The sequence below is a fragment of the Oxyura jamaicensis genome, unplaced genomic scaffold (assembly GCF_011077185.1).
Source record: "Oxyura jamaicensis isolate SHBP4307 breed ruddy duck unplaced genomic scaffold, BPBGC_Ojam_1.0 oxyUn_random_OJ101964, whole genome shotgun sequence".
Taxonomy (NCBI): Eukaryota; Metazoa; Chordata; class Aves; order Anseriformes; family Anatidae; genus Oxyura; species Oxyura jamaicensis.
The window spans coordinates 34,520-46,634 of NW_023312217.1; the positions used below are offsets into that span (position 1 = coordinate 34,520).

Below are 12,115 nucleotides of genomic sequence, written 5' to 3' on the forward strand. Positions count from 1 at the left end.
CAGCGGCGGGGGCCGGCTCCGCCGGTGCGGGAGCCTCCGCCGGTGCGGGAGCCTCCGCGGGGAGCGGAGCCGCGACCATGGGCGGCGGGGGAGCGGCGGGCGCGGCGCGGGGCGCGCCCCCGCGCTAGGCTCGGCCCCGGGGAGAGGTGAGCTGGGATGAAGCTGAGGAGGAGGAGGAGGAGGAGAAGGAGAAGGGGAGGGGGGTCCGGGGGGGTCGCTACCGGGGGATGCTCCGGTTTGGCAGCGATGCCGCCGTCTTTTGCTCCCGCTTTGGAGCTCTCAGCACCGCGGAAAATGATGATGATGATGATGGAGGTGGAGGGACTCAGAGGCTTTTTAATATTTTTTTTTCTTTTTCTTTTTTTTTTTTCATTTTTTTTTTCTTTTTTCCTTTTTCCCCCCACTAGTTGTTGATAAATTGCAGTGTCATTGCCGGCTGTGCCTGCCCTGTCTCCGCCAAGGGAGGTGGGATCCACCCTGCCCATTGCAGGCGCACGCCGAGCCCCGCGATGCAGCTTTTTGCAGAGAGGGAGGAAAAAAAAAAAAGAGAGAGAGAGAGAAAAAAAAACCATCTGGCTCGGAGTCGTGAGGATGATGGCTACTGAGGCTTTCCAGTGCTTTTAGGGGGATATTTTGCCTTTCATCACTCCTGGGTGGCATTGCACACCTGCTTGGTTTGCAGTCCTGATTTTTTTTTTAGGATCTTGAGTGCTTCGTGCCCTTTCTGCATGCAATGTGCAGCCAGAGGACGGTGTGGAGGGGTGTGAGAGAGGCCCCCGCCAGCTCGAGGTCACATCCAAGGGGCACGACCTTCCAGGCTTGTTCTCTCTCCAAAAAGGGGTGAAGGATGCTCTGGGTACCCAAGGGTGCTCTGAGTACCGAAGCGTTTTTAAAGGGGGTGATGGTGCTGTCATTGAGCCTCATAAGGTGATTCTCTGCAGAAAATAGAAAAAATAATTTAATAATAATAATAAAAAAACTGCATTGATTGTGGAGCTGGCCTGAGTCTTTTCATCCTCACCCACCTGGAGAGCAGAGCAGGGCAGGAACTGGGAGGTGCTGGGCCACGTTACCCAGAAAATCGGGGTGGAAGCAGGGTTGTGGTCTAGCAGAGGAAGGCTGGCTATGAAGGAGCCCCCAAACCACCTGCAATCCTTGCACGCCGTCTGCATTTTGCAGCTGGATGTGTGTGAGTGCAAACTCTTCCTGTGAAGCATGCAGGGCGCTTAATCTATTTATAAACCTAAAAAATACCTTTTACAGTCTATTAAAGAAAAAAAAAAAAGAAAAGCAGCAGCGAGGATTGGTTGTACTTAACGCTCAATTTTTTAATGTGCCTGGATGACCATAATTCACAAGCAACCGACTGTTATTATTTTTTTTTTCCCCCACCTTCTCATAATTTCGGGAGAAATTACATGTTCTTAACCTCCCGTGTGATTTCTCCAAGTTGGTAACCCGGGAGACTCGCCGATCGCCGGCGTTGCTGCAGGCAGTTGCAGCATTTTCTCTCTTGATGCTGAGGCTGGGGGATTTTCCTCTGCCTCGCTCTCCGCGAGAGGGCCCGTGCCCGCGTGCCTCTGGCGATGTGCACGTGGGGAAATCTCATCCCCACCTGGGATTTGCACCGGTGCTCTCAGTTATATCGCTCTATGCTATTTTTTTTCCCGAGCTGCTGGGGTGTTTTTAGTGGTGGTGTTAGAGCAGAATGCTCACAGTGGAGCGAGGAGCAGTGGGGAAAAAGTCCCATGCTGTTAGAGCTGGTGTTGCCACTTAGCACACGGGTTTTATTCTCACTCTGAATATTTAATGTGGTTTCATCGTGGGGATTTCATTAGATCAGGAAAAGAGCTTGTTTTTAAGTGGTCCATGATCCTGATCCGTGGGATTTCCACTCTGTGCTTTGATGCCTGATGCTCCCAAATCCCAGCAAAGGGCCCGGGTGGCTGCGAGGTGATGGGTGCTGCCCTTCGGGTGCTGGGAATTTTGCGTGGCAGCTTGCTCGAAGGCTAAATCAACATATTTATGGCCTGTGGTGTTGGCTCCTGGCAGGAGCAGCGTGTTCAGCTCCTGTTGGCATCATCAGTGAAACTTTCTGCTCGGTTAAAGCAGCTCCCATCATTTCTGGTGGTGAAATGAATGGGGCGGGATGCTCCTGAGAAATGTGCTCCTAAATGAGCATAAACCATAAAAGTCTGACATCTCACAGCCCCTGTCTTCATGATGGTTTTGGTTTCTCTCCATAACACCTGCTTGTTGGGTGTCCAAAATCCAGAAGGACCTCTGTAGCTCCTAATTTGCTTGAAATAATTTGGTTTCTCTCCATAACATGTGCTTTTTGGGTGTCCAAAAGCCAGAAGGACCTCTGTAGCTCCTGATGTGCTTGAAATTATGTGGCAGTCAGTGGCTGGATAGAGATTTACTTACTCTGCCAATCCTTTCTGTGCCCCTCAGGTCGGGACACGGAGAGGGGACGCTGGATGCTCAGACGAGGACGATGCGGGCGGCGCTCCGGGCAGGCTCCCTGTCTGCTCCGGGTCTTTGCATGATGTAGGAGATGGATGGACAAAAGCTAAATGCTTCCTATTGCATCTGCAGGTATGAGAGAAGTGTGTGCTGGCCTCAGCTCATCCCCAAGACTTTTAGCTAATGATGGTTGTGGTTGATATTAAGGGGAACTTCATGGCATGGACCAAGAGGTCTTTTATTTTTTGCTGTTTGAGCCCCGCTTAGTTTTAGCTGGGATCCCCCCTGATGCTCCTGCTGTTCGGTTTCCCCCTTTTCTTCCTTCACGTGTTGTCCCACAGAAGGAACAAAACCCAAAAAATCTGCTTCTGGCAGATGCTTGCGAGACAAACCCCTCTCCCTGGGTGAGAGGGGCACTCACCCATCCCAAACTGGGATTTTTCTAAGCGTCGGGTGCCTCGGGCAGACAACATGACATTTAGCATTGAATTCATTTTGAAAAATGGGGAAAAAATACCGCTATCATCTGCATGAAGGATTTCTTTCACTGATGTGGATTGAGTAAAGGGAGTTCTGTTGTGGTGGGAAATGCTGGATCCTCTATAAACTCAGAAGAGACTGGCTGCTTTATTTTATTATCCCCACTTCTCTGATCCAGCACTTGGCCCCAGAGTGGCAGGAGCTCACCGTCAAGCAGAGTGTCTATGAAATATGTGCATATTCTTTTCTCATCGGTAACAATCCCACTTCCAGACAAATTTCGAGGATCACTGAGCCTCTGCTGAGCCCTGTCGTAGGCACTCAGCGCCAAGACCAAATAACTTCTCCAATCGCTGCTCCTTGTGCGTTGACTTTTCTCGTTCAGAGCTGAATTATTAATCTTCCCATGGATTTTCTGTGGCAGACAACCAGCTTCAGACGAGGCTTTGTAATGTAAAAGCGTGAAGTTTTTGTTAAATTTCAGCCTTGCCCAATTTTAGCAGCTGCTTGTTTTCCAGGTGCTTGCAAGCATACACTTTTTCTGGAGAACAAATATATCCAAAATGGCTTTTTAGTAATTCCCTTGTGTTTTCCCCATTGTCCTTTTATTTGGCAAGCAAGCACTGGGCCAGGTGAGCAGGTAGCTTTAAATGGATGATATTTTACTGAGGTGTGTGCAGTCTTGGATGAAATTTGGGCTCCTTTCCGTGTTCTAGCATGGCTCTGAAGGTTACTCTTCACCCCCTGGGCTGCTTCCATCCCCTCTGGGATCTCTGGTGGTGACCAGCTTATAGATGGATGCCCACAGAAATAAGGACTTGGGGGAGCTGGGCTGGACCTGGGCAGCACATTGGCAAAGAGAAATTTAGGATTGGGTCTTCTTGTTTAATTCTTCCCCCCCTTAAATTCTGGGAGAGGTGAGGAAATGCAATTTAGATGACAGCATCAGTGCTCTCGTGACTTGGGTCCCCCCCCCACCCTAAAACAAATATTTTACGGTACCTTTCTGTCCGATTCCCGTTGTTGGAGCCATGGTGGCTCTCCTCAGCGCCGGGATCTCAGCGGTGCTGGAGCAAGTGGTGGTGCTCGCGTGCATCCCACACTGGCTGCTCCCGGGAGGCTGCAGATCACGCTGACCTCCACTTGCCTTTGAACCCCAGGAGCTGGGAAGCGCTGGGGCTGCGGGGAGGAGTGGAAGTGATGGGAGGTGGGAGGGAGGCAGACAAGCAGCGTGTAAAAAAAGCTCCCAAATTGCTCTACTAAAAGAGTTAATAGCTCATGCCCACGTTGCTAGTGGTGTTTTTTTTTTTTTTCCTTCGTGCGTGTCTAACATGAGGCAGAATCAGCTCTGAGCTGGATTTGCTTTGCATTTCGGAGCCGTATTTGCCTGTCTGCTTTCTGGGACGAGTGCTGGGAGCCCTGGCTGTGATGGAAATAATGCGTATTGATTGGAAAACGTCTTCTGGAAGCTGGTTTTGCAAAGCCAGCAACTTGATTCCAAGCACAGGCGTGGTGGACGAGCACTAAGTGAAATGCAGGGGTGCACCTCTTGGAATGAACCAAACAGGACTGTTCCTGCAGGAATCTTGAGAAATATCCCAGCAAACTGGTGATGTGACTCCTGCCTTGCCTACAAACTGATATATATATATGTGCGGGATGGAGCCGGATCGTGCTGGTTTTCACGTTGGCAGAGGACCTTTTGTGGCTGTGATGAATTAGAAGTCTTTCTTTTCCCGTTGCTGGCCTCCTTGGATTATTTTGCCAGCTGACCTTTATGTTCAAAAAAGCCTTCTTTTTCATTTTTCTGCCTGGGAAAATGGTTCAGGCTTCACCTTTCACTTCAGCTCCAATGGAAGCCTTAGAGAAGGATGGATTAAGGCTGGACCGGATGCCCTTTGCAGGTCCCATTCTGCCCGAAATTATTCTGCAGATTCATGGTATACAACAGCTGCCAAATGGCATGGGTTTGCTGTGTTTTTTTTTTTGGTGTCCTCTGCGCTAGGTTTTAGTATTTCTGCGTAATAATGAGCGATGGGTGGCAGTGACATATTTTTCAGTCTGTTTGCTTGTCTGGGCTGAATTCGAGCCAAGCCTGGACCAAGGAGGTCATGTCACTACACGGCCGCTGTGACACCGGCTGGGGCTGCGACTGCTCCAACCGCAGCTGGTGGCTCCTGCTGGGGAGCTGCTTCGTGCCCTTTGCTTGGGTAACACGGGGAGAGGGAGCCCTTATTCACCTTCTTTTTTTTCTTTTTTTTTTTTTTCTTTTTTGTGCTTTTAAACCGCTGATCTATTTAGGCTGCTTGAATTAAGCCTCTCCCTTCCTGCTGCCTCCGCTTGGCCTCCACGAGAGGCTGGAGGTGCGGAGCGGCTCCTCCTTTCCAGCTGGAACAAAGCACGGCTCCTGGCACAGGTCCCCCGGGTGACGTCCTCGTGAATTCCGAAATAGCCTTGCTCTGAGCTGCCGTCTGTCCGGCTCAGCTGCTCCGAGGCTAAAACATTTCACAAAAAAAAACAACTTTTCAGGGCAAAAAGAGCTTGGGTTCCTGTCATACCCAACAGACTTGAATCAGCAAGAGTGCTTCAAGTGCTGCTTGTTTCCCTGATGATTTTTTTTTATTAAATGAGAATTTTCAGAGCATTATTTCTTTTTTTTTTTTTTTTTTTTTTTTTAACTAAAAAATGAAGCTGGTAGGATGGACTGAGGTAGAGCTCCCATCAAAGGGACCGGGGTGGTGCTGCCTTGAAGAAGACTGCCTTCTTCTAGACCTCGACTCCTCTCATCGATCCCAAATACTCACCAAACCAGACCTGCAATTTAGGAGGAACTTGGCTTTTTATCTAATTATTAGGCTGCTGGTAGGAGATTGAGTGCTGACATCAGTGCAAACCACTGAGATTTGGGGTTCTTCACTGGATGTGAAGTGCCCATGAAATGGTTTATAAACATATGGAGGACAAGTGGTTGGGTCTGTCCTTCTAGACAGACCAGGGGAATGTGGCCACATTGGCAATTTGGATGCTAATTGAGCCTCTCTCCATCGAAAAACGAAGCCAGATCATATAGCAGTATCTGTTTTCACAGGTCTTCCTTCTCCCACTGTAATTAGAAGCCATTTCTGTCTGAAATTACAGACTCTTAAATCCACCTGGGAGTAGATCCCTTTCTCTGAACACCCCAGCATCACTCAATGCCATCAGCAACCCAGAGAAATCCTAGCAGAAGGCTGCTGCGTGTGGCTCGGGCTATTGCAGAGCCCAGGATTTTGCTGTGATTGCACATTTCCCCCCCGTTCTTTATTGGTGGGGGAAATGCAAGGCACCTAAACCAGGTCAAGAGCTTGGAGATGTCCATGTCCCTGCTTGGTGCTGGCTTTCTGTATTATATTAACACCAAAATACACATTCCTAGTTTCATTTTATATATATATATATATATTCTGCATCAAGGGTAGGGCTGCTGGCTTTCTGTATTATATTAACACCAAAACATGCGTTCTTAATACCATATACTATATATATATTATATATTTTGCATCAAAGGTGAGGTTGAGGGTGGCTAAGTTGGCCTGACCTCTGCAGTTTGCCTCCTATTCCAGGTGGATGGGTATGAAGTTTGAATATAATAAAATATAATTTGTGGCTGTTTTCCTGTAAGGCTGAACTCCTGATGAGCAACTCAAATTGTAAGATTTGTTTTAGGGCTGGTGCTGCCCTCTAAAACTGCTTAATCCTTTGAATTCCTTTCAATAGCAGGATGCCCCAGGGCTGGATGCTCACAGCCAGTTCCCCCTTGTGTTTTGTGTTTTTTTTTTTTTTTTTTTTCTTATCCTAAGGGATATTTGCATGAGAATGAGTGACAGCACAGCATTTTGTGTAGGGAGTCCTGTGCCAAAATGCTGAGAGCCCTTCCAAGATGCCTGTTTTTGTCTTAATGCTTCATCAAGCACAGCCTGCTGCATCAGGTTGCCACAGCACTGGGCTGAATATTTGTCTTTAGGTCAAGTTTTACCCCTGAAATGCTTTTTTTTTTGGTTATCTTTTAGGATGAGCGATGTCAGCAGCACACGATTTGTTCTGGACCTCTGTCCAGGTCATAGAGCTGCTTCTGGATTGCCCCAAAAGTTCTCTGTTTAAGCCAAAATCAGAGAAAAAGGGGGCAGGAGGCTTGACAAGGCTTTGGTTCTTCGTGACACCGCTCCTATCTGAAGGCACCCAAACCTCAGCCGTCACCCCATGGCAAGTTAATCCATCCTCATTTTGAAGCCATGATTTTCCTTCTTTTTCTCCACTTTTTATCATGAAAAATGCTCTTCCTTGAGTCCCTGTAACTAAGATCTGAATTGCAAACTGCCTTCTATGAGAAAAAAAAGTGGCATTCCCCAACAAATATTACCCAGGCAGAAGAAATCACATCACTCGTGGTGTTCCATATGACTTAGTAAGCCAGCTTGGTTCTGATTTTTGCAGCACAATAAAAAATTGCCAGAAATGAGCAAGAGAGGACCAGGAGTGGCCTCCAGGCTGGAGAAAAGTGCTGAGAAGCCATGTCTTGTGGAGACAAGGATGGGAACAGTGGGAGCTGGGTTCGGAGAAGAGCCTGCTGGAAGAATGGAACAATTTGATATGTTTGAAGCTTTCTCTTTAAAATGTAGATGCACTCAGTTATAGGCTCAAGGCTTGGGAAGATCCAGAGGGATCTCCTTTGGCTCTTTTGTTCTGCTAACGAGATGTCCTGGAAGCATTTCCCCAGGTGTGGAGGGTGCTGGGATCCAGGCAGGATGCGCGGTGAGGTATTGGGATTAGCAATTAAACGAGGAGCAAATGGAAAGCAGCAAGGGCTAAAGGAAGGAAATGTGATGGGGACAGATGTTGCGGGAGAAACATGTTTTCTGCCCCCCAAAAAACATGTTTTTATACCCCAAAGCCTTCACCCCCAGGAGGGTGGCGTGCTTTTGCTGTCATGGTTTTGGCTCACCAGCCCGAGCTTGGCAGATCCCAGCTTTGAGGAGATGAGCACGGGATGCTGGAACACAACCCTGGGGTATCCGAAAGGTTTCGTACAGTAAATCTCAGTGTCACGGTTTTCATTACTCTTTACTCACTAGAACATAATCCTCCCCAAAAAGGCTGCGGTGATGAGCTCTGCCTGCTCCTACATTTACATTTTCTCCGTGGCATTAGCTCCATCTATTTGCCTTTGCCTTTGTCTGGGTGCTTTCGGGGAAAATAAAAAAAAAATAAAAAAATATATAAAAAAAGAACTTTTCTGCATCTCAAAGCGTATTTGAATTTAACAAGAGAACGGTAATGCCTTTCCTGATGTATGCTGCATCCTTTAAAGTTGCTTTCTTGCGTATAATAGTCATTATTTCTCTACCTCATTTTCTTTCTTTTCAGCTGTTTGCAAAGGTTTTTACGAAAGCTGATTCACCTGTGACTGCTATGTAACACAATCGTTGCTGCCTTTTAGATGGTGTTAAAATGAAGCTCTGAAATTGCGCCTATAAAACACCAATTTATCAAATCCTCCTGAAAAGGAGACTGTCAAAGCAAGTTGTTGGTTTGTTTTTTTTTTTACATCTTTATTGTATTATTATTAAAAGCTGGCAGAATATATGTTTATAAGAGATGATTCTACTTTGTATCTGCATCCCTCAGTAAAATGTCTTAGGGAATTTGAGGGATAATTTTTTTTCCTATTTTTTTTCCCCATTTTTTTCCTTTCCCCCCCTTTCCAATCTGTTTCCTAATGACACCTCTGTGGTTATGGCTGCTGACCAAAAATGCAGCATTAGGATTCCTGTGTCAAGGAGTTTGCTTAAACACTCGGAACAGGATGAATTGTAAATTAAGGGGGAAAAAAATAAAAAAGAATCATTAGCTGGGACCTGAAGAGACTTATCTTTAGTTGCAAAAACTTGGCAGAAGCTAGGCTTTGCTTGCGAGCACACTTCTTTCCTCTTGTAGAAGAGGAGAGGACAAAATGCGATGTCTTTCAGCAGTACAGGGAAGTGTTTCAGATATTCCTACTAATTGCAGAGTACAAACATGCCTTAGACTCCTTGGAAATGCAAAAAGGAATAGTTGAAGTAGTTTATTTCTGTAGTTATGGTCAGCTCGCCCAGCTGGCTGTTGTGAAATAAGGGGCCAAAGGGGCTGTTGCTGGATGAGAGGCGGCTCAGAGGCCGGTTTGCATCCCCGCGATGCAAAACCTTGCTTAGAAATGAAAATAAGGGATGCATCGGGACTGTCATGAATTTTGGGGCTGTCCCAAAGCTGGGAGGGGACCCCTGGTCCTGGTGGTCACATCAGCAGGTGCTGGAAGATCGTTGCTTTCCTGTCTGGTTTCCACTGCTGTTTTCCATGGTCATTTCATCTTTTTTTTTTCTTTTTTTTTCTTTTTTTTTCTTTTTTTCTTCTTCTTAAACCAACAGCTTTATGACTTTAGCAAATTGGCATTAGCTTAGAGGGAGTTAGAGCAATATAAATCCCTAAGTGGATGATTTATTTTGTTTGGAATTCAGATGTGAGCAGCCACTGCCGATGAGCGAAGTCAGCTAATCCTGATTTGCAGCCCTTTAAATTATGATCAAAAGTGGTCACACAAGGATTAAGTGCAGTTCAAATAATCTACTGGGAATGTAATTCAGATTAAACCATTTGCGTTTGTGTAAAGCCAGTCTGTGTTGGGTTAGGCACTTTACGACACGGGTTTAATGCCCGTTCCACGTATCCCTACATTGTAAAAATCTGAAATTCTTCAAGAAAATATTTAACACTTGAGATAATCTCAAATGTAGCCTAGGTTAAAAAAAAAAAAAAAAAAAGGAAAGAAAAGTTTTGTGTTAGAAATTGTGTTATTATTCATGTGGAAGGATGTTGTGGTTGCTGATGCTGACACATGCAGAGTCCCAACGTGCCTTGATGCACACCTAGTATGCCTTGCATCCTCCTGAATTGTGCTCTGACTCTTTTTTTGCTTTCTTAGCCAAGGGGATGTGCTGGTCTTAAGTAACTTTGGAGCTTTTGGGGTCTGCAGAACAAGGATAAGCCATGATGGTGTGTCGAGAGGCGTCCTACCTTGCCCCATTGCAGGCATCCTAAGGGGGAGAGGGTGATGGCCAAGACCTCAGATGGCTCCCACTCATCTCTGTTGGTGGTTTTGGGGTAAACTGGCACCTCCTTAAATTACAGTTTAGCCACGTCTGGTGGTGATGCACTATTTCTTCTGTCTGGGAGGACAGGAGAATTTCACTACAAGGTTTTCACGCTCCTCCAGGTGATCATCAAGGTGAGAACAGGGGCACTCACTATGGGGCTCTCAATCGCTCTCCGCCATCCTCCCATAGGACTGAAGTCTAGATGCTGCTTTTACATCTTACAGCAGCACTCATGACCCCAGATTAGCTGGCCGCGAGCTGGGGGTCGCTTTGCTCTACCCAAAAACATCAGAGCAGCCCCCTCGCCGTGGGTCATGTGCCATGGGTTTGCCCTTCTCCTGCTTCACCAGCACCCTCCGTGCACGCGAGGACTGCTGCTTTGCCATCTCATTTTCCTTGCCCTTGTTTTCAGCAGTGGTAATTATGGGTCACGAATTGCAAATTGTGACCTTGCTGCTCCGTATGTGTTTGCCTCGCTTTGCTTGAGGATGTAACTTGGAATGATGAGAGGGTGTCTATCCATCCAGCTTCTGGCCTCTGCCTCCAGGATCATTACTCCATTACGGCATTTAGAGACCTCAGCCTGCCCTCTGCAGCCCGGTATTTTATATATGACTCCCTTGGCACCGAGGACACATGAGCATTGTTCAACGGAGGGAATCACCCGGCAGATAATTTTTGTTGGTGCAAATAAAACATGGTTTGCATGGCAGTGCCTGGAGATCCAGCAACGGGGCTGCTGGCTCCTTCCCAGACAACTTGGCTTGGCATTTTGGAGGCTTAATAGCAGCTCGTGTTGTATGGGGAGCTTCCTGCTTCTGAGCAAGATGTACGGAGTCAGGGTGGTCTGCACTGGAGAGGAACCTTGCAAGCTTGATGGCTTTGCAGGGGAGTTTTTAGTCAGTTTGACCTTAAACTGAAGCCCACTGCACAGCTGGAGCGCCCATGGCATCTCGTCTTGCTCCTGCTAAACCTGTAACCACGCAATATTTGCAGTTGCTCTGGTGCTTGAGATGAATGCTCTTCTCTGGGCATCTCAGACATCTGCAGCTCACAGGATGGAGCTCGGTTCGTTAGACCTGGGCTGTCGTCTCCTCTGACTCCCAGCCCAGGCAGTTGTTCTGTACCGTTGCCGCGCCGTGCGTGTTGTTTTCTGCAGGGTACTGCTGGAAGAGAAACGATGTCTAGGAGAGATCCAGTGCAATTAGAGCCGCAGCAATAACCTAGATTTACTGGAGCAGTGCTGCCACTTATTAAGTGTAAGTGTGCAGGTCCTTAAATTCCCGTCGGGATTGTGTTTGCCTATCGGACTGTTTTTAAGTCCGCGTAATACCAGAAATGGCTTCTTTGCCAGAAACAATTCGGGAGATAAACAGCTCCATCCGTGCAGGCTTCAAACAAAGGTTTTTCCCTTAAGAAGGAGAACTTGGTGAAATAGCCCCTGGTTTTCCGAGAGCCAAATTTGCGAGTCTAAAGACGTGATGAAAAGGTCTGAACTTGCTTGATCTCAAAATCACAGCTCCTTTATTTTTCCTCATTGAGACATCAGCCTTCGGAATAATTTAGTACAGCTTGCTCCCCAAACAAGCTACACCATTATTACTTATTTTGATAGCGCCGCGAGGAGCTGCTTGCGTATGCACAAAAGGCACAGAAGAGACAGGCGTCGAAGATAAAACAAGGTTATTGCAGCGCAGCAGACTGACCTGGGCATTTTTCCATCTGAGCAGCAAGAAAGTGGAATAAATAAACGCTGGCACCACGTGCAGCCCCCTTCCTGGGAGGGGAGCGCTCTTTCAGATGGATTCAGCCATCGTTTGGGGTTGTCTTGAAGGAAAAGGATGAATGCTTCTCTTCCATCTGCTGGTGCCAAGGCGGATGAATAATTAGGCTGCTGATTCTTTCTTATGGTCTCTGTGGACCCCCGACGTATCCTTGCTGATTTTATTTTGTACGACCCAGAAAGTTAATGTGCATTTTTTTGAGAGTGTCCTTCTGAGCAA

The 12,115-nt window shown here is 47.1% G+C and overlaps 1 protein-coding gene across 1 annotated transcript in view; it reads left to right on the plus strand.

Annotated features, from left to right (window-relative positions):
• LOC118160138 (leucine-rich repeat and fibronectin type III domain-containing protein 1-like protein) overlaps positions 1 to 12,115 on the plus strand; it is a 33,090-nt gene continuing 20,975 nt past the window's right edge. Inside the window, exons 1-2 of the mRNA XM_035314674.1 lie at positions 1 to 146; positions 2,455 to 2,598. Coding sequence (XP_035170565.1) covers positions 2,558 to 2,598 — 41 coding nt within the window. The 5' untranslated portion in view covers positions 1 to 146; positions 2,455 to 2,557. The remainder of the gene's footprint in view (positions 147 to 2,454; positions 2,599 to 12,115) is intronic.